This window comes from Macrotis lagotis, chromosome 3, assembly GCF_037893015.1.
Source record: "Macrotis lagotis isolate mMagLag1 chromosome 3, bilby.v1.9.chrom.fasta, whole genome shotgun sequence".
In the NCBI taxonomy this organism is placed as follows: domain Eukaryota; kingdom Metazoa; phylum Chordata; class Mammalia; order Peramelemorphia; family Peramelidae; genus Macrotis; species Macrotis lagotis.
The window spans coordinates 211306617-211328952 of NC_133660.1; the positions used below are offsets into that span (position 1 = coordinate 211306617).

Here is a 22336-nt window from a genome sequence, read left to right on the forward strand (position 1 = left end):
AAAGCTTGAAAATTTCTTCCTTATAATAGGGTGTCCAGAGCCAAACTCACCATTCCAATCATCATCTGGGCAGAGCAAAGGGTAATAGAGTGATGCCTTACCTCCCTGCCATGAGTTTCATAATCTTTTCTCAAAGGCTTCATTGTCTGTGGGGGAGGGGAGGGGTTCCCCTTTACACAAAGTTAAACTTTCCTTTAATAATATTTTAATTTAACCATTGTCAAAAATTGTGTTAATTATTCTCCTGATTCTGCTTATTTGTTCTACATTCACACTTTTCTTTTTTCTATGATTTTATTTCTTAGAGTACTTTGATATTCATTATATTTGTAAAAGTTTTTCAACCACTTTTCAGTCAATGTGTACTCACTTTATTTGTAGTTCTGCCTCAATGAGTGATGCCATTATCATTTGGGTATATATCAAATATTTGTATCTACCTTTGACTTCTAGTCATGGATATGCATAGTTTAATTTAGGGGTAGTAGTTGTTGTTGAATCATTTCAATTGTGTCTGACTCTTTATGAACTCATTTGTGGTTTTCTTGACAAAGATACTAAAGTAGTTTGTCATTTCCTTCCACAGCTCATTTAATAGATGAGGAAACTGAGGCAAAAAGAGTTAAGTGATTTGTCCAGAATCACACAGCTAGTAAGTGCCTAGGGCTGGATTTGAACTCAGGAAAATAAGTCTTCCTGAGTTTCAGGTCGGAAAGTCTATTCACTGTGCCACTTATCTGCTCCCATTTATAAAATTAGAATAAGATTATTGGTACTTCCTGTGAGCATTATTGTGAAGAAGCATTTTATACAAAGTAAAGTGCTATAGAAATGTAAGCTATTTTCAAAATAAAGGAAGGCAGCATGATATAGTCATGGATTTGGAGTCCTAGAATCTAATGTGGGTTTATATCATAGGTTTGTTACACACTGAGTGATCTTGGGCAAATGACTTTACCTCTTTAGTAGACTTTCCCTTTTATGACAATTTGGGAGATAGTCAAGATAACTTCTAAAGACCCTTTCTGGCTTCCTTATCCAGCTAATGAGAGGGATCAATAAAGCTTATTCCTTCTTTAAATCTATGGTACAATGAAAAAATAAAGGCAGCAAGATGACATTTTTACATTTTCCTTATAATCAAGTTTCCCAGAATCTTGAGTGTATGAAAAGAAATGAAACTAAATATAATCACAGGATCAGAAGGTCACTTGAAAAATGCTTCTTCAAAGCATTCAGGCTCTTGCAGATGTAAAGCAAACTGGAATTGACCTGAAAGTCTGGCTCTGCCCTCTGCTACCTTGTGATCTGGAGCAAACCCTGTAACCTCTTGGGTCTCAGTTTCCTTATCTTTAAAATAAGGGGTCAGAATAGATTAAATGACTTAAGGAATAGGGAATCCTAACCTTTGTTGTATCATGGATCCCTTGTATAATCCAGCAAAGTTTAGGGATTCTTCTGAATAAGGTAAAAAGATACATAAAATAAAATAAAATACAAAAGAAAACCAAATATATTGAAAGTCAGTTGTCCATTTTTTTAAAAAAAAATTCAACAACTCCAGCTTAAGAACCTCTGAACTAGAACTCTGTGATTCTGTGACCAATAGTGAAGTCATTACTTCTTGCTTTAATAAATCAAGGATTTAAAATGTCGCTTTATGCAAGTGGAGACTATCCTCACAATATGGATCACAACTCTTATATAAAGTTAATAAATAGGTAGCCTTCTGGAATATGTGGCTAAAAAGTTCAACAGAATGATGAATCCCTATGAACTTATATAGGTTCCCCCCCCCCCCCCATTTATAATTAGTCCACATTTAGGAGCAAGGCATACAGGTGTAACAGTGGATTGAACATTATTAGCCCAAGTTCAAATTCAGCCTCAATCAATAAACATTTATTAAGTTAAGTTGAGCATACTGTGGGTCAGGTACTCTACTAAGAGCTGGGGTGGGATACAAAAAGAGGCGAAAGTGACCTCAAGGAGTTTACAATCTAATGAAATCAGAAATTTCTTAGCAAGTCACTTAACCTCTGTTTGTTTCCTCAACTGTAAAATCAGAAATAATAGCATTTACCTTGCAGGGTGGTTGGAGTATCAAATGGCATAATACTTGGAAAGCACTCGGCACAATGCCTGTCCCATTAATGGTGATTTTATAAATTCTTTCTTCCCTTCTTTCTTTTGAATGAGTCCTTGAAACTTGTGTTGGTGTTGGAGTTATACAAGCTTATGCATTTCTTGGATAGAAATCAATAACCCAGGGTCACCTCCATACTCTGATGAGGCATTAAAGTCAGACTTCAGTGGAAGAATCCATTATTCCTGGGTTTATAACAAATGAAAAAGCATCACCAACCATAAAACGTCTTTGTGCAGTCACTGCCGACCTAAAAGAATTGTTTCTGTTTCTTTTGTCACAAACCTATTTCTACAATGATTTTGACAACCTATTAAAATGACTTTGAGGCTTAATACAATTAAAAATGGAAAGGGCATTGTTCATTTTATCCATATGCAATTTTCACCCAGGACATCATCATTCATTATTTTTGGCAGTTTTAAATAATTGACTTCTTGTGAAAACAGCTGGTTTTGCAAATTGAATCTGTTCATGTAGCATTCAGTCAAAACAGAATGAACTTCTGGTAAATTTTATTCTCTCTTGCCAAGGATATAGCATCTAGTCTTATGGTGTGAAGGAAGTCACAGGAAATTTAAAGAAAATCAAGGCCCAGGACTATTGTTGTTTCTGGAGACTGAGTCTCAAAGACTGTGCTAACCAATGTGCTACTTTCTACCAGTGTAACCATGGGCAAGTGAGTCACATAGTTTCTCCAGTCCTCAGTTTTCTCATCTGAAAAAAAATGAGCAAGGAGACAAGATACTCTGTAAAGTCACTTCCCAATTCTAAATACATGATTCTAATATCTCTCTGAATCAAGGAAGTGAACAGGTCTTAAGTACAGTGACTGTGATAGGCAGGAGGGATTCAAAGAAAGGCAAAATAGTACCTTCCTTTAAGGAACTTCCATTCTAATGAAGGAGACATTTTTCTTTTATCTTTTTTTAAAATTTATTTAAGGCAATGGGGCTAAGTGACTCAGCCAAGGTCACACAGCCAGACAATTATTTAGGGGCTGAGGCTGGATTTGAACTCAGGTCCTCCTGACTTTCAGGGTGGGTGCTCTATCCACCCAGCTGCCCCAACTTTTCAAAGAAGATATGTGCAGGACAAATTGGAGTAGCATCAGATGTAGGGCACTAGTAGTACTGTGGACAAAGAAAGGCTTCTTGTCAAAGGTGGAATTAACTGGGACTTGAAAAAAGCCGGGGTGGGGGGCAGGAGGGGAAGATGAGGAGGAAGAGAATTATAGGCATGGGAGAAAGCCAAGGGCTTACATGGACTCAGAAGAGGTATTATCTTCTGAAAGGAACACCAAGGAGGCCAGCATCACTGAAGAAGACTGGAAGGTAGGAGAGAGTCAGGTATGAAGAACTTTGAACATCAGAGTATTTGATATATGATTGAGGAGATGATAGGGAGTCACAGATGTACCTTGAGTAGGAGAAGGGCATGGTTAGGAAAGGCACACTAATAGTTGAATGGAGTATAGGCTATAGAAGGAAGAGACTTGGAACAGGGAGACCAGCCAGGGAGCTATTGTGGTAAGTCCATGGTTTAGGTAATGAGAACCTTCACCAAGATGGTGGCATTTTCAGAAAAGAGAATGGGGAATAGACAAAAGGTGTTACAAAGGCATTGTCAGTACAACTTAACAGCAGATTAACTGTGGGAAGGATGTGAGGAATAGCGGATAATGCTTAGGTTGTGAGACTGAATGATGGTGAGGATGGCAGTGATGTCAATAGTAATAGGAAAGTTCAGAAGGGTACGATTTTTTCAGAGGTAATGGAGAGATTTAAAAAAGTAGTTTTGGAAATCTTGAGTTTCAGACAACTATGAGACATCCAGTTCAAGATAGCAAGTAAACAGAGATTTGTGACTATAGGTCAGGAAAGAGTTTGGGGCTTTTATGAGCTTCAGTTTCCTTAGTTGTAGAATTAGGGTGTTTGACTTGGTGCCCTTGAAAGAGCCTTCCAGGTCTAAGGCCCTCTATTATAAATAGAAAGTAATATAAAATACTGTAAATTATATATAAACAAATAAAATAAAGAATACAATGCACAGTTTAAAAAAAAAACAAAAGAATTCATCATCAGTACTTCTTATTCACAATTGTGTCCCATGATGGAAGTTAAGGCTCCATATATATTTGATGCTTTCTAGAGTAAAAATTTTAATAGACTCAAAAGGTTTTTTCCTACTAACTAGACTTTGCAAAGTGAATATAGATGACAAATATGATCTTGGGTTGAATCTGGCATAAAAGTAATTAAAATGAGGAAAAATATTAATGTTCTAGAAGGGTTTAAAGGAACATCTATTAATTATTGACATCTGGAATTCACTCCCTTTCTTGGGCAAATAATACCATGCAGTTTTTATAAATTCTTGAATATTAGAGATGAAATTAATAAAACATGGGCATCTGGGTGAGCAGTGGTGTGCTGATGACAGAAGTAGAAGAGAGATCTATCTCTGAAGCCAATGGGAGAGAAACCAACAGAATCTAACACTGCAGAGAAATGAAAAGATCATACATGTAGATCTGAAAGAGACCTCAGAGCCCTCTTTATAGAGGAGGCACCTAAGGCCCAGGAGATGGAGTCATTTGCCTAAGGGACACACAGGCAATAAACAAAATTTGGATCCAGGTCCTCAACTCCAAAGCCCATGTTCCTTTTGCTGAATTATAATGTTCTCTCAGTCAAGAAGGATGAGGTCTGAAAGATGGTGGATCTTTTCAGTGGATTAAGTCAGGGCACTGTGACAACTGGTAGGGAAAAGGAAAGAGATTCATCATTTATGGAACACCAACTGTATCCCAAGTACTGTTCTAAGTGCTTTAGAAACTTTATTTCATTTGATCCTCACAACAATCCCGCAAGACCAGTATTGTTATTGTCCCCATTTTATACCTGAGGAAACTGAGGCAAAAAGAAGTTTAATTGACTTAGTCAAAGTCAACTAATAAGTATCTCAGACCAAAGTTGAACTCAAAGCTTACCTAATTACAGGTCTCCTACCTTACCCACTGTACCACCTAACTCCCTCTGGGAAAGAGATGGGAATATAAGAGAAGATTCTCAAATTTAGAATGAGAAGGAACTTAGAAGCTACTCAACCCACTCCCTCACTTACATGAGGAAAATGAGACACAGAGAGGTTATGTGATTTGCTTGAGCCTCACAGACACACTTGTCAAAGGCAAATCCTATGTTCTATCCACTATGTCACACTGCCTCTTTAGTGTAATATATTGGAATAAGTGTTGTAGTTGGTGTCAGAACACTTGGGTTCAAGTCCTATTTTTCCTGCTGATTACCTTGGTCAAATGAAGCTAAGATGATCTTTAAGTTTTCTTCCAGAGGTAGAGTCAACAGTCCATTATGAATCTGAGATTCCAAAGAATGGAGGTGGAGTATGAAAATGGAGGGCAGGCAAGTTTTTGTGTATTTGTTTTTGTTTTTGTTTTTGCTTTGTAGGAACAATAGGAGATAGATAAAAATAGAAATGACTGCAGGTACCAAATCCTAGGGAGGGAACAGCGAAGAGAATCTAAAGGAAAAAAATAAAGAAATCAGCCCTTGAGGAAAAGAAAGTTCCCCTTTGCCATAGGGAGGTGCAGTCTCAGTGGGTAGACTGTTGCACCTAGGTTCAGAAAGACCTGAGTTCAAATCTCCCCTCAGTCAGTTACTAACTGTGTGACACTGGACAAGTCATTTTATCTCTGTCTGACTTAGTTTTCTCAAATGTAAAATGGAGATAATAGCATCTACTTTCAAAGTTTGTTGTAAAGATCAAATAAGATGAGCTTTATAATTATTTATTTGCTATTATGGAAATAGGTTTTGTATGACTGGATATCAAATCGCTTTTCTTCTCAGTGAGAGGGGAGGAAAGGAAGGTTGGGAGAGAATTTGGAATTCAAAAATGCAAAAACAAAGGTTTAAAATTGTTTTATTGTAATTTGGAAAAATAAAATATAAAAATTTAAATATATGTGCATGTTTGCGCCAGCATCCTGACACATAATAGATATGTAATACATACTTGTTCCATGCCTTTCTTTTTTTGACTATAGAGGAAGATAAAATGGGGAGATTCTTTTAATATGGTTTGAAAGATGAAGAAGATGAAGTTTTATCCAAAAAATGGAATGGAAAAAATTTCAACTTTTCAGATTTTTACACTGTTTTTAAATCAACAAATATCTGAGATGCAGATACCTCAAAGATGAACTAGTCCATCTTTATTTTGCAGAGGAGGATCTGAGACCTAGAGAAGGGAAATGACTACTCTAGGGTTATTATAAAAAGTGGTAGAGTAGAGCTCATATTTTCCTAGCATTTTCTGATTTATTAACCAATTGGTCTATAACAACTTTTGTAATAACTAGTAATAATAATAATAGTAATAGCTTGTGTTTCTTTAGGTTTTTACATTTTATAAAAATCAGCAGAATCTGGATTCAAAACAAGGTGTTCTATAAGTATTAGCAGAGCAAATAGTATCATCCTCCTTTTAGAGATGAAAAAGGTCATCATTTAGTTCAAGCTACTTGTTTTACCAAAGAGGAAATTGAGGATCTTAGATGTGTGTGATTTGACCAAGGTCATATAGGTAGCAACTGGCAGAGCCTTTACACCCAGGTTCTCTTTTCTCTAAATCTAAAGTCCTGCCACTATGTCTCTTAGTAGAGAGGAGTTAGCTCAGGATCCTTGAAGAATATATCAATGGAACACATGTTCTGGTTTCAAGGTTGTGGTTACCAAGTTTCAAGGATTTCAAGGACAGGTCTAGTGATGAATATTTTGTTTGTCACCCAAAGGTCAACCTAGCTAAACTGGAGAACTTTATAACTTAATTGACTTTAGAATCATGCCTTTTTTGTCCACAGGAACTATTGAAACTACATCATAAAAGGTTTCTGATCCTTGTCATTGGAGGAAATATCTATACCAACTAATCATGGAATGTTGAAATAGTGAAGTACAGGTAGGGAAGTTAAGGGTCAGAGAGGCAAAATGACTTGCTTCTGGTCATGTAGATCATCAGAGGCAGGGCCAGTACTGAATCTGTCTTCTGACTCCAAGTCTGGAGTTCTTGTTCCTGGTATTGCCTGCCTTTTTATAAAATATGAAAGCAAATATGAATGGGTTCCAGTATATGTCTGCTTTTCTCCATAGACCTGACTCATCATACTCCCCCAGAGAAAATGACTAACTTCTTATCTGGTTCCTCTAAGAGGAGATTCACAAAGTGTTCTATGAATAAGTTCCATTTATAAAAATAGCACAAAAATATACTCATGTTCTTGTTCTTTCTTTCTTACCTAATCTTTCTTACCTAAGCTCCAGAGAAGAATATGTAATATTTATGATATGACTTAGTTTTAATAGGAAGGATTGATGTTTTTATTTTACATGCATTTAAACATTGCCTGCTTCTATTATGTTAACATCTTTTATCTTTATTATGCTGCAGAAGAGCTTTACAACTCATAATAGGGGGGGGAAAGTGTGTTTCTAAATAGAGGTCACCTGAAAAATAAAACAATTTTTTTGTTTGCTTCTATGACTTCTGTTTTAGCTTTTATTATTTTTACATCTTCTTCTCAGAATAAAAATAGCCACGATTCTCCTTTTTACCCTAATGTTATTCTTCTCCTACAAAATTGGAATTGCTAAATTCACTCTTTCACTTAGTCACCAGTTTGAGGACCTGGGTCCAAATGTTGTTTATTGCCTGTATGTCCCTTAGGAAAATAACTCCATCTCCTGGGCCTTAGTTGCCTCCTCTATAAGGAGGATTCTGAGGTCTCTTCTAGATCTATATCTATGATATTTTCATTTCTCTGTGGCATTAGATTCTGTTTGTCTCACTCTCATTGTATTATGCCTCTCCCATTGGCTTCAGAGATATATATATCTCTTCTACTTCTGTCACCAAAAAAATTCTTAACCAACAGAGGGATGGCATCCTTTATCTCACCATAACAATGTCACCAAGTCACTCCAAGACTGATAATATTCTCCTTAGAAGTGAGTCCTCTGTTATAGAGAAACAACAGACTGTAAAGGAAAGATTGGACTATAGAATTGAATTGATTTGGTATCAAAGCTAAGATTTAAACTGAGGTTTTGTGACCTTTGGCAAAAGCCTGCATTTCTTCTTATTCTAATAAATTTTCCACAAAATTGCCAATATTTTTTGCTTAAAAATATGAATATGAGCATGCCTCAATAAAATACAATGGCTCTCATGTTACCTCCAAGACAAAAAGAGAAACTGAACTATTTAGCTTTATTTTAAAAAAAAAAAGCTTTTTAGGATTCTTTTCTTTTTAAATTTTTAAATTCCAAATTCTCCTTTCTTCTACCCCCTCCCTGATCCATTGAGAAAGTAAACACTATGTGAATTATACATATGAAATCATTCAAAATTTACTTTCATGTTAGTCATATTTCAAAAGAAATCAAGAAAAATAAAGAAGAAAATTATACTTCAATTTGCAACCAGAGTTCATCAGTTCTCTTTTTGGAGGCGGATAGCATTTTGTCATCATGAGGCCTTTGAAATTGTCTTGGATCATTGTATTGATCAGAGTAGCCAGGTCTTTCACAATTGATATCATTTCTCTTCCTATGTACAATGATCTCCTAGTAAACAAACTTATTGCTTCATTTGGGCTAATTTCATGATGTTTGGCTCATTGTAACCAATGACCATCATAGTGATGGCTATACTAAGTAACCTAGTCCCATTACAGATCAGTTCATCTACCTCATGTACTAATAAGGGATAGTTTAGGAGGAAATTTTAACAGACCCAAGAACAAGAAACATAAAGTATATGTAATATCCCCAACTTGCTGCCTAATATTTCAATTCACAGATGCTGTATTGAGCTAATTGGTGTTGCATTGTTCCTACAAGCATTTCCCATTTGAAAACTAACCAATGATATTTTTGAGTGCTGTAAGTGACTACAATTAAGCACAATTAAATGTGGAAAAAACAATACTTACTTACCTGGAAAATGTTCTGTCTACCTATTACCTATTATTCCATTAGCAGGTACTATAAAATGTTTGTTTGTATATATATATATATATATATATATATATATATATATATATATATATATATATAAAATAAAGTATTTACATTTATAGAAATTAACACAGATAGTAAAATGTGGGAATTGTTTATGAAATTAGAAGAAAAATTTTCCCAATTTCCCTAATTCTGACTTAATTACATCTAATAATGTAGAATTAGAACCAAAATCATAGATTTATGTATAACGTTTTATATTCTGAAAAGATCTTTTAAAAAAAGTCATTCTTCTAACTTCAAATTACTTGTACTCTTTTGCCTGGACCTTTCCTGTGTCCCAATCTCCATTTTACCTGGTATCACAGATTTTTATGTACTAATTTTTCCTCTGCTTTACTGAATGTTTCTTGAGAACTTAAGAACAGTGTCTAGGTTCTATCTGTCCTTGAATTCTCAGCATCTAGCTCATAGTCTTGTCAGAGTAGATGCATACCAAATGTCTGGTGAATTTGAATCTGAATTTGCTTATGGAAATGACAGGTTGGCATGGGGGTCTTATTACTGTCACTCTGTAGCTAATAATGATCACAGAGCCTTTGAGCTGTAAGGGATTTAAGAATAGAATACAGAACAAAAATATGGTAGAACTGATAGTGACCCAAGTGATCATCCCATGTTCTTATTATACAGTTGACAAATCTGAGGTCCAGGGAGGAACAGACAATTTCATGGTGAACTGAGAAATAGGGAGTAGGGTGGGAAAGGGGAAAAGGAGGAGAGTAAGAAAGGTCATTGTTTTCAGGTTAGATCAGAGGGTCTATGATCAGAGAAGAGTTTAATCAGTCTGTCCTCCATCAGGAAGGAGAGAAAAATTAGTTAATTAGAATTAAATAAATATAGTGGTTTGTTAGTAACTACTTTTCTACTTAGAATCCATTCACACATGAACTCTATGTGTGAATCTCAAGACAGTTTCTAGCTGAATTAGAGCTTGTTAGGAATCAGCTAATTGCTAATCAAAAGCAATTCAGTGTATTAGTCTCAGATCTTGAGAGAAGATGGCATATGCAACCAGTAGAGTGAGGAGAGGGTATCTGAATGAAGAGTTAGATAATTAGATTAAAATAAAGGCTTGTTGATAATTAAATTTCTACTTGAAAGTCTTTCACTGAAAACAGCAGAGGAGCCAGCTATTGTTTGCATTAGATTTTGGCTGCAATCTGAAAAGTGCCAATCAAAGACTGTGAAGCAAGGGAATGAAATCACTGGAAGGAAAGATAGGAAGTTTGCTATAAAGAATAAAACCTTATCCAGGAAGCCCAATGATTAAGCGTCTAGCACGGTAAACAGCGATGGCAAATGAACTATGCAGCTCCTCCATTAAAAAAATGGCCACAAGAACTACAACAAATGATGGCTTCTAGTAAGGATGCCTTTGGGGAGGGGGAATCTGGCACTCGTTTTTAAGAGTGTGCTACAGTTGTATTTTTGTCAATGACAAGTAATACCTTTGTATGTTGTTTGTGTGTGTGTGTGTGTGTGTGTGTGTGTATATATATATATGTATGTATGTATCACCTAGAAGGGATAGTTTTGAATGTTCTTTGAAAATAAAAGTACTTCAGAGAGAAAACAAAGAAGGGAAAGGATCTGATGAGGCAGAATGGAATTTTTAATTAAGGTGGTGCAGTGAAGGAGTCAGAAAGACCTGAGTTCAAATTCAGACTCCGACACTTGATTCTTGCTAGTTTAGGTGAACTGGAAAAGGTCACTTGACTCCATTGCCTTGAAAAAACAAAAACAAAAATTTATATATGTATGGTAGGAGAATGTGAAGCAGAGAGGGAAGGGAAGAATCCTCAAATACTTGAAGTTTTTTTTTATTTTTATTTCTTTTTAGCTTCTTCTCAGAGTGAAATGTATTACTCCATTAAAATTGAGAACTTTCGTATCTTTCTCACATCGTGTTTTTTTTCCTTAATTGTCCAATCTCTTCAGTCCCCTTTGAGGATATCTCAAATCTTCTAGAAAAAATGAGAGACTTTAAAGACTTAATTTTGTATATGAATATATGACTATTAGTGACCACAAATTCAGAATAGAAATTGAAAACAGTATGATCTTTCACATTTGCATTCCATTATAGATGTTAAGTATTTCAGCAACAGGATTCTTATAAAGTTATAGGATCAAAAACTTCAGATTTTTTAACTAGAAAGAACCTCAGAGATCATTTAATTCAAACTCCTCATTTTATAGATGAGAAAACCAAAGCCCAGAAAAGGAAAATAACAGCAACATAGCAGCAACAATAAGAAGTCAATTAAGGAACAGAACCAGGTTTTTGAAATTTGGGTCCTCTGATTCTACCTTTGGCCCTCCATCCATGATTTCCTGGATCAAATACAGTCTGATTAAAACCTATAGTTTACATTAATAACCTTCAGATGTTGGTATTCATTTTGAGTTAATGTCTGTGATAAAATTTTAATAGTTACTGAGATATGACCTTTACAATAATCCCTTTTGACATGATAAACTTTGCTGTGACAAGGAAAATGAGAAAGTTTCATTAGAGGATAATGTGATTACCTATTGAAATGGTAAGGATATAAACATCCTAATTTTACTTTTTCTCTTCAATGTTTTTGTTGGTTTCATGTTCCTGACTGTTTCCTCAATGTCATTTTTCAGTTGAACATGATAGGTTCGTTTCAGATGTATTCTTTTTGCAAATATATGCATTTATGAATCCACAATAATTATATACACATATGTGAATCTACTATGCACTATGTCAGGATTTGGGAGAGATGAGAATTTCCAGTTCAAAAATTGGTTCAAACCAGCAATTCAGACGTAGGATGAGAGTGGGGGAGATGGCATAGTTGAGTAAATTCAGAGTTGAGACTAATGAGAGACATTTCTATTCTCAACTTTTTGAATAATGAGCCTTAAACAAATCAACTAACCTCTGTGTGCCTCAGAGAACTGACACAAAAGGTCAAATAGATAATAGATATGAAAGCCCTTTGGAATATAATAAATTTTTAAAACCTGTAAAACTCATGGATAAAATGGATCTCCAGTCCAAGATATCCTAGTCATTCTGCTTCTTTAGAGAAGTCTCACTGCCCACTTGATACTTCTGATCTTCTCATTAACTCCTCACCAGCTTATAAAGACCTTCACATGACGTTGTTCCTCCTTATGCCTAAGTTTTTGTGTCAAGACTTGACAGGCTTTCACATGTACTGACTTTGATGGCACCATATTCCCTAAGCTTCTGAATGGTGACCTTCCATTAGACAGTTTCCTTCACTACCCTCTAGCCCAATGGCAGTAACTGAAGATAGTTTTCTTTGTCAAGTTTGTCAGACTGTTAGAAAACAGATAATTAAGTGGCTTCTGCCAGACTCCCAACAGTCCTTCCTCTGATTATACATTTTTTCAATGGAAACGAAATGAACAGAGCCATGTTGAAGGGTAGGCAACCCAGGGAGGAAGAATGAATACAACATGAGGAAATTTAAGTAAATTTATACATTTTGGATTTTGGAGATCTCTGACATCTATTAAATAAAGTTATGTCAGATTATATATGATATAAATAAGAATGACAAAGAGACAGCTTTTTCCTATGTAGGATTATCTTCTGAGTAAATTATTCTTGGTTGCAAGCTCATATCTTTTGACTTTTGAAATATCATATTCCACAATCTGTGCTCCCTTTTGGATTAAATGTATAGAGAAACACATATTTTTGGATGTGGACAATATGGGAATTTGTTTTGATTAACAATGCATATTGTTTTCAATGTGTCTTTTCCCCCCAGTGGGGAAGGAAGAGAATATAAATTAAAAAAAAACAAATAGTAGATATAATCATGGGTAGGATATACAAATGCTCCTCCCATATTCATATAAAAGTCTGCTTCTGCTTTATCCCTTCACAGAAAAAGATTAACTTTTCTTATTTAGAAATCCTTGGTCATTAAGAAAAATGGACAACAGATTACTCAAATCTCTCAAAGACAGAAAAAAAGGTGCAATTAAAAAAAAGTATTTATTGAAACATCAGGCAATCACTATTTCACAGTATCATCCAAGTGAAAAACAGAAGAAACTTTAGAGATTGGCTACTTGTCCCTTCATTGGAAGGAAATCAAGATCCAAGTAGGAAAATGATTTGCTCCGGGTCACACAGATGCCAGGGCTGGAATTGGAATTCAGGGCTGATTCCTCTGTAGCATGCCACATCTCCTGACTTTGTAACCATATGACCTATTGTCCTGTGATGAAAAATGTTAGCAAATTCAATCCTAATGTAAAAGTCTTTTTTTAATGGTCCCAGACATTTCAAAATAATGGCACTTTTCTTTGGTAAGTATTAAATTCAGTATGTATTCCAGAATGCTTACTCTGCATCTAGCTTTGTAGGAGATGCTAAGAAATAATTAATTCCTGACCTCAAAGACCTATGTGGAAAGAAAATGAACTCTTCTCCTAAGGTTATTTAGCAAAGCTCTCTTGGAAACCCAAGGATTTTTTTAACCTTGGAAATAATAACACTTGCCATACTGTGCCCTATGAATCACACATTCACAGATCTTTCTTAAAAATTGGATAAAGGATATTTTTAAGCCTTCAAATTAAAATGGAAGATTTTTTTAAACAAATATGTCAATTACTAGGTAACTTATTTGCATGAGGAAATTTCATTTAAAATAAAAAATTTCTGATTATCCATTCACATAAGTAAAATTTCCCCAGTTGAAAGGCATTACTATATTTTTTCCATGGGTTCTCCTAGAGTTTAGGATGCCCCAAAATCTTAGACCCAAATATTGTAGCACCCCAAAGAGTCATCTTAGGTAAAGGAAGAGGGATTGGATTTTAAAAAAAAGAGGATCAAGAATAGAACCTTGAAGTCTGAAGGGTAGAAGAGATAGGGAAAAACTAGAGAGAGAGATGCTGATGAAAAGGCTATGGACCCACAGTCTCACAGCTATAAGAACAAGAGAAAACCCTAGGTCAATTCAGTTGGTCAGTCAGTCAATAAACATATGAAATACTTATTATGTCCCAAGCACTATGCTAAGCTCTGGAGCTACCAAAGGTGGGAGGGTGGAGAGAAGAGAGAGGGTAACAAATTCCTTTGTTCAAAAGGAGGACACAATATGTAAATCTCTACCTATATAAAAATTTATATAGAATAGATGGAAAGGAATATGAGAAGGGAAGGCACTAGAAACAGGTAAAGGGAAGGGCCTTCTGTTGAGGGTGAACTTTAAGCTAAGTCTGAAATGAGTGCAGGAAAATGAAGTCAGACGTGGGGGGGGGGGGCAGAACGTTACAGACATTGGGGATAACCTGTGTAAAGACATGGAGCTGAGAAGTATAGAGCTGTGTTCAAGAATCCATGGAGATTGATCATGAAATCCATGGGGCATCCATCACGTGTGAGACATTTGAGAAGATAGGAAGCAGCTGGGTTATGAAGAGCTTTCAGTGCCAAGAAAAGGAGTTTATGCTACAGCTTTTTAACCCCATCCCTCTTTCATGGGACAAAAGTCTTAGACCCCAAGTGGGAAGCTGACAAACTGTCATAGCTCTCTCTGTCTTGACTTTTCTAGCCATTTTTTTTAATGATAATATGACTCTTTTTTCAATTTGTTCTAAAATTCTTTCTGGATTTGGAGGAAATCTGTCCTTCAATAGCATGATCCTTTTGGGCATTTCTGTGTCAATCAGATTGTGGGGGAGCAGTGAAATCCTGGAGAACTCTGCCCCATTTTTATAGAAAGTTGTTTTCCCAGTCTAGGTGCCTTATCCCCCAACCGCCCCCCCCAAGGCATTTCCTGCTCAGACTCTATCTAATCCCCATGGAGAATTCACTAAGCAACTGACACATATGTGTGTGTGTGTGTGTGTGTGTGTGTGTGTACATATATATATATATTCAAGCATTAATTTGCTCTCAAAAGCCAAAATATTCAGCCTCTTGTTCTAGAATTCAATATCATCCACAATCCAAAACCACAATGTTGTCATCCCAGCTTCCTCCCCAGTCTTTTCTCTAGCCAAACACAGTTACTTTCTGTTCTCTGGACTTTGTCCCTATTCCTTTCCCTACATCACTTCCTGTACTTGGAAAGTCCTCTCCATTCTTCTCCTTTTGATTTCCTACCCATATTTGTAAATTCCTAGCCCATTGGCACCTCTTATAGAGAAGTACTTGGTGTAATAGAAAAGGTGTTAGATTGAAACTTGAGAACTGGGGTCAAATCACACCTCTAACACTTAGTAGTTGTATTTCTAAAGGGTAGTAGCCTAACATCCCTGGGCTTAAATTTCCTCCTTCATAATATAGGATGATAATCATCAAGTAATATTGATATCACAGAGCTGTTATAAATATTAAAGGAGACATATTGTATGGAAAACACTATATCAGTTAAACTCTATGTCTATAAATATTCTCTCTATATAATATCCTTCCCATGGACCTCATCTAGGATTTTGTTTTGTACCTCTCTATGCACTTACCAGATATTCAATCAGTCAACAATTATTTTTTAAGTACCTACTATATGCTGGTCACTATTCTTAGTAGCAGGTATATAAAAAGATCATTCCTGCCCTTAAGGAGCTTACAATCTAGTGGACTGTATATTTGTATTCCTTGTATTTTCATTTTTTATTTTAAGTTCTATGAAAAAAGGAACATTGGTACAAAGAACAGTGGATTGGGAATCAGCAGATTTGTGTTCTAGGTTTGATTCTGCCATATTAATAATTAATTTCAGCATTCATTAAGTATAAAAATAGTATATTAGACCCTGAAAGTAATATAACTTAGATGAAAGAGAACATGAATTTTCAGTATCCTGCATGCCTTTCATAACATTATAAGACATTAGGGCCTTAAGATACTTTAGAGATTACCTATTCAAGGACATTTTTTAGAAAATATATTGACCAAACTAGGACCTAGAAAAGAATTGTCCACAATTAAACAGATAGTTTAGATTCCTACTGTTAACTATAAATTTTCTTAGGCTAAAAATGAAATAACAAAAAGTTTTATTCATGAAGTTTTATTCTCTAGGATCTTACCGAACCCGGGGTGGGGGGGGGGAATGGTATCATCAAAGATACCAACCATGAGTATAATGAGGAAACAATATTTATAGATATTTATAGATCACAAAGGATCATAAAATTTTGGTGGCCAATCAACCAGGTTATACATTAGTACATAAAGGTTTCATTGATTACTTTATGATGATTCTCTAACTCATCCATAAAATCATTTCTATGTCAGAACTGATAGATTCAATTAGCAACAGGATTACTGTCTCCTCTTCTGACTTGATATCTTATGTTGTTAGCAGATGTGATATAGACATCTATAAAAATTGGGATTTCTCTTTCCAAAATGTCATAAGTGTAAGAATTTATTCAGTTTCTTATAGAGATAACCAGACCAGTTTCCTACCTTTCCAGGATGATCTTTTTCTCTGTTTACACAATTGTGAAAGCCCAAACTTGCAGATGCAATTATAGAGGAATGAGGCTGTTTCACACAGATAGAGCCTGCCTTCAGATTTATAACTGGAGAGACTTGGACAGGAGGGCAGAGGCCTCAGATTTGCAAACCTCAATTAGAAACTGAAAAAAAAATTTTTCAGAATATGGAATTAAAGAGTATCAGTCTTAGACATTAGGTTTGTAAATAAATACCTTGGATTTAGGTACCATTGCTTATCTAAACTTTGTATCTTTCCAGGCCCCTAACCACAATTGTTTTATACATAGTAGGTGCTTAATAAATGCTGAGTAAAATTGAATTACTGGTGTCAAAGTCAGCCTCAGAATCCACAGTTAATAATAATTCATTGCCCAGTGCTCTTCCCCCTACATCATCTTACCTTGCCACAAATTTCTAGCATTTCTAAAAATTGGTGAACTGTATAAAAATCTAAACATATTACTGTCATCATAGTTTGGTGTAACTGGGATTTCTCAAGTGTCTCTTGAAAATGGCAGACATTTCATTATATGGAGGAACCCCCTATCTGTGATTACCTAATGTCCCCACAGAAATGAAATAACTAATATGTGTCTAACCCTTCAATATTGACTTTCTCCAGTCTCAGTCCAGATCCATGGCACATGCCTTCTAGGAGCTCAATTTACATTAGGTACTCAGGAAGAACTTTGTTTACCAAAATGGCAGATGTTCCTTCTTATTGGCATCAGAGGTTCTTGATCAAATAGTATGGTAGCCTACTGTAAGCTAAGGTTCAAATATTTGCTTATCATTCTTTTCATCACACTATTGCCACATATCATTAACTAGCCTGCCAATGGTCAGGGGAGGAAGGAAAAAAGGAAGAGTCCCTCATTCCTTATTTAGTTAGTGATGCAAAATGGTCATAATCTTTTTATTTTCTTGACCCATTGTATGAACGTGTTCATATCTATAGCTTTTCATTAAGTGTTCTGAATTTTAATACTACTGAAAATTCTAAGAGGCAGTCATTGAGTATTAAATAATCAGTCTTGGAGTCAGAAGGACCTGAGTTCAAATCCTGCTTCTTACACATATAGGCTATGTTACCCTTCACAAAACAATTATTAAGTGATTCCCACACAACTCTCCAAGATTATAAATTGCAGATAATGAATGGGCTGATCTGTACCATTAGTAGAAAGGATTTCCTTTCCAGTCTACCATTCTCACCCTGCCCCCACCCATTAGAATATGGTTTCAAGAGAAGCACTAACATCTTATCACTTTCTTATCACCTTCTCCTTTAGGGCTTGGTCATTGAACGCGTGGGGCGCAGACCTCTCCTCATTGGTGGCTTTGGGCTCATGGCCTTCTTCTTTGGAATCCTTACAGTGACTCTGACACTACAGGTATGGGGCTATTGTTTGTGGTTGTAGAGTAACAGCGAGATTGGTAATTTCCCCCTAACTCTTCAGAATGAAGATTGTTCAATTTTATATAGCCTGTTTGCAGTTCTCATTTTAGTCATCCCTAAATTATATATCTGTTCTAATTCCTTCTTGGAGACCTCCAAGAAGGATCCACAGCTGTAGTCCATGACTGGATCAAAGAATTTAGTTGTTTCTTGGCTCTGCCAGAGGCTTCTTTATAGTTTTACATGATAGACTCTGTGTTTTTAGCTGAACCTTTTGAAAGTTGAAATAAGTATGCTAGGCTCCAGTTCATAGCCATATGCTTTCTGAAGCTATATGATCAATAGGAATAATAGACAACATTTCTTTAGTATTTTAAAGTGTACCAAACACTGACTAATCCACATGGACTGATATTGCTTGAGGCATTGATTATTTGAGAAAGAAGAGAAAGTCACTTGCAAAATGCTAGATCTTAGCAAAAAAAATAACCCCCCCCAAAAAACAGGTAAGTAAGCAGATGCAGTAAATTTCAAAGGTTTCTGAGTAATGGTGACAAAGGCACCTGAAAGGGGCAGTAGAGATCATTGACTATGGTAACTATTTCCTTGGTCCTTTTCTGCTTCTATCACGACCTTTGTGAAGTTTGTTGAATAGTGGAGTGACTTGGTCAGGCCTGTGCTTTAAAAAAATCACTTTGGCAGCTATGAAGGAAATGCATTAGAGTTCTGAGAAACTTGAGGCAGGTTAACAATTAGGAGACCATTGCATTAATCCAGGCAAGGGAGGAAGAGACTTAAAAAGGGCAAGATTTGGCAGCTGATTGTATAGGAGGGGTAAGGGAGAGTGAGGTATTGAATATAATGCAAATATTATGATTCTGAATAGCTGGAATATTGTTGGTACCCTCAACAGAAAAATAAAAGTAAGATTAGGATGAATCATGGGGGTTGGGATGAGGGTAATGAGTTGTTTTGGACATGTCTATGAGATATCCAGTTTGAAATGCCAAGTAGACAAATGTTGAATTGTTGTTGATAATGAAGTGGAAGTCAGGAAAGAGACTGGGTCTAGATATATAGCTGTAGATGTCTTAGGTATAGAAACAATCATTTAACTCATGATTGTTCTCATCAAGAAAGACTTTAGAAGGAAGAGAAAAGGCCCCAAAACAGAGCTTTCGGTTATATTCACAAGTCATTAGAGGATATGATATAAGCAATGAATCATCAAAGGAGACTATAAAGGATTATTCCAACAGATAGGAGGAGAACCAGTAGAAATATATGTAACAAAAACATAAGAAAAGAAAATATAGGAAGAAAGGGTGGACTACACTGCCAAATGATGGCAAGAGGTTAGTTCAGTAGGGGAGTCAAAAACCAATTTATGGTCTGCGCCCCACGCGTTCAATTTGAGGAAAATTTACCTTGTCAGTATTTTGTAGGATGGACTAGAGTGATATGAGATTTGAGATAGGAAGACCAATAAGATCATGGACCCATCAGAGTATTAAATATCAATTCCTTAAGGAAAGGGACTATTTCTGTTTATCTTTATGTACTCAATGCCTAGCAAAACAACTTGGACATAATAGCTTAATGAATGTTTGATGAATTGAATTGAATGGAAGGTGACGAGTGTCCTTTAGCCTTGGTGATTCATTGGCTGGCCTCAGTAGTTGTAGTGAGCAACTCTACAAGGAAGCATCATTCTTTTTAGAGATGTTAATTGGACCTCATCCAGTCCCCAAATTCTGGGGTACAGTTTCTGATGGTGAAAGGTTCTATTTTTTTTTATTTCCCTTTTGAATGAGTTCTAGGACTTTCAGGTGATTTATTTCATGAAACTGGAATCCTAGAGCATGAATAGCTCAGAAAAATGGGATTCTTCAAACTAACCTTTAGTCATATCACCTATCTTTGGATTTCAAAAAAAACTGAGAAAGAGACAGGGTAGGTTACTCTCCCTCAGAGAACTGACTGATAAAAAGAGATCCTGAGACTTAGCTAAAGAGCATGTTCTGCAATGTACCTCTACCAAGGCATTCTTCTGCCTTAGTGAGGAGGAAGAGATATCTAACATTGGAAAGAGTTCAGAATTTCAAATAAAAATCTAGGTAAATAGTATAGTTTTCTTTTTGCTATTTTTAATTAAATTTTCTTTTTTCAGTTAGTCAATATTTCTCTCTCATTCTCTCTCTCTCTTTCTTTCCTCAGAAAAAGGAAAATAGAACATTTATAAAATAACATTAAAAAGCAAACAACTTTGAAAGACTTAAAAATTATAATTATTACAATGATCAACCATGATTTCAGAGAACTGAAGTGCTTTTTTGTTGTTATTAAAACCTTTTGTTAAGAGAAGAAGCATGAATTTTCTGGTGACAATTTCTATGTTTGGGCAACAGGAGGTTAAGATGTAGACAAGAGGTCTGTCTTAACATGGCCCCAGCAACATGAGACAGTCTTAATACCAAAGCCAAAATCCGTCTGAAGATTGTACTCATTATTGGGCAGGATGACCAGTACTCACTTTGGGAGGTGGTTCTGAACCCTAGTTCAAGTGAAGAGAAAAGGACCCTAGAAAAGGAATTTCCCTCGTCACAGTTTTCTCTCACAAAGAGTACCCCAGATGCTAGGGAAATGGCTCAGGTTGAGTCAACTACTTTGATTTCTTCAGAGCAAGGCAAAGGCACCAGGGAAATCATTGTCATTTAAATGGTGATTTCATAGCTTTTTTTCCCTCAGACTTGATGAACAAATGTTTTCAACACAGAAGCTATTTGGTAAAAGCATATAAAAAAATATTCTAGGTTCCTGTCAGAAACGAAGTCTTGTGCTTTCATGGAACAGAAGTCAGTTTTGTCACCAACTTGTCTTGAGTTTTTTGAGTTATCATTAATAATAGTGATTCGGTTCAATAAATTGGTAAGCATGTATTAGGCACCTCTTGTATACATAGCACTGTGCTGGATGCTGGGGAAATAAGAGTTTAAATAAGACATGGGCGCTGTTCTTGTGGAGCTGATAATCTAGTAAAGGGGTATAATACATACTTGGGAGTTTACCATACAATAGAGAAACTACAAGTCCATTTCCATCCCAGTTATCTGTGATTCTTGAAACACAAATAACTATAACATAAACTAATTTATTGTTAGTTACTCAAGAAGCACTGTGGTAGAGAAAGAAACTAATGTGGAATGCAAGAGACCTGAATTCAAATCCAAATTCTAACGTTTGCCTGTAGTATGGTCCTCCTCAGATCACTTTTATTTTTTTAAATGTTTCCCTACCTGGAAAATAGCAGTAATAATCCTTGCTTTAACTATTTCCCAGGGTGATTGTGAAGAGAGTGATTGTGATGTTCTACCCAAAACACCAGTCAATGCTCTTGTGAGATGTAAGGAGAGATATCGATGTTTTATCTTGGGAGTGAATTTAAATTTTACTTTAAAAGATAAATAGCATTTCCATGTGGGAAGGGGTTGGGAGAGACAGGAGGCCATTCCAATTATTGGCAACTGTGTTTACAAAGTCTCATGTCAGGAAAGAATTAAGTATCCATTTGCCATACTAAATTGTCCACTTTGGTCAAAATGTAGGGGATTTGTGAGGTTGCAACTTGAGATAAGTCAGAAAAGGTAAACTGGCACAAGACTGTAAGGCCTAGCAGACTCAAACTTGACTCAGTGGAGAATAGCTACCTCTAATGCTAGAATGGCATGATGATCAAATCTGAGCATAAGAAAAATTTAATTGGATTGGATAGAATATGAAAAATGACAGACAGAGAAAGACCAACTAGAAAGATGAGGTTAATCTATTATGATAATACCAGCTCAATAATCATGTGTAGTAAGCACTCTCCTCAAGATAACTGCCATAGAAATAAGGCAGCAGTGAGGGGACAAGTAATTGGGTCAAGATCACACAGGTGGGAGAGGGCAGAGTGGAGATTCACCATGAGTTCTTCTAACTCCAAATCCATAGCTCTTCCATTACACTACACAACTGAGAATATAAGTCATTCATCACTTGAGAAATTAGTTTACATCCTCCTCCAGGTTTACATTTGGTCTTACATCCCCTAGCAAGAGTAACCATCCTTCTTTCTCTTTAACCATTTCAATTAATTGCCACCTCTATATGCCAGCTTGGCAACACAATTACTCACTTTCCCATCTCTGCTGGATTCCCCCTAATTACCA

At 35.8% G+C, this 22336-nt stretch overlaps 1 protein-coding gene and 1 long non-coding RNA gene across 7 annotated transcripts in view; one reads left to right on the forward strand and one right to left on the reverse strand.

The window, feature by feature from the left end:
• Positions 1 to 22336, forward strand: part of SLC2A9 (solute carrier family 2 member 9) — a 283196-nt gene that overhangs the window by 173959 nt on the left and 86901 nt on the right. For all 3 annotated transcript variants that reach the window (XM_074229795.1, XM_074229794.1, XM_074229793.1), the window contains one exon: positions 18019 to 18120. In XM_074229795.1, coding sequence (XP_074085896.1) covers positions 18019 to 18120 — 102 coding nt within the window. The remainder of the gene's footprint in view (positions 1 to 18018; positions 18121 to 22336) is intronic.
• The window catches only part of LOC141518089 (uncharacterized), a 253311-nt gene that overhangs the window by 100680 nt on the left and 130295 nt on the right, over positions 1 to 22336 (reverse strand). The window lies entirely within an intron of this gene.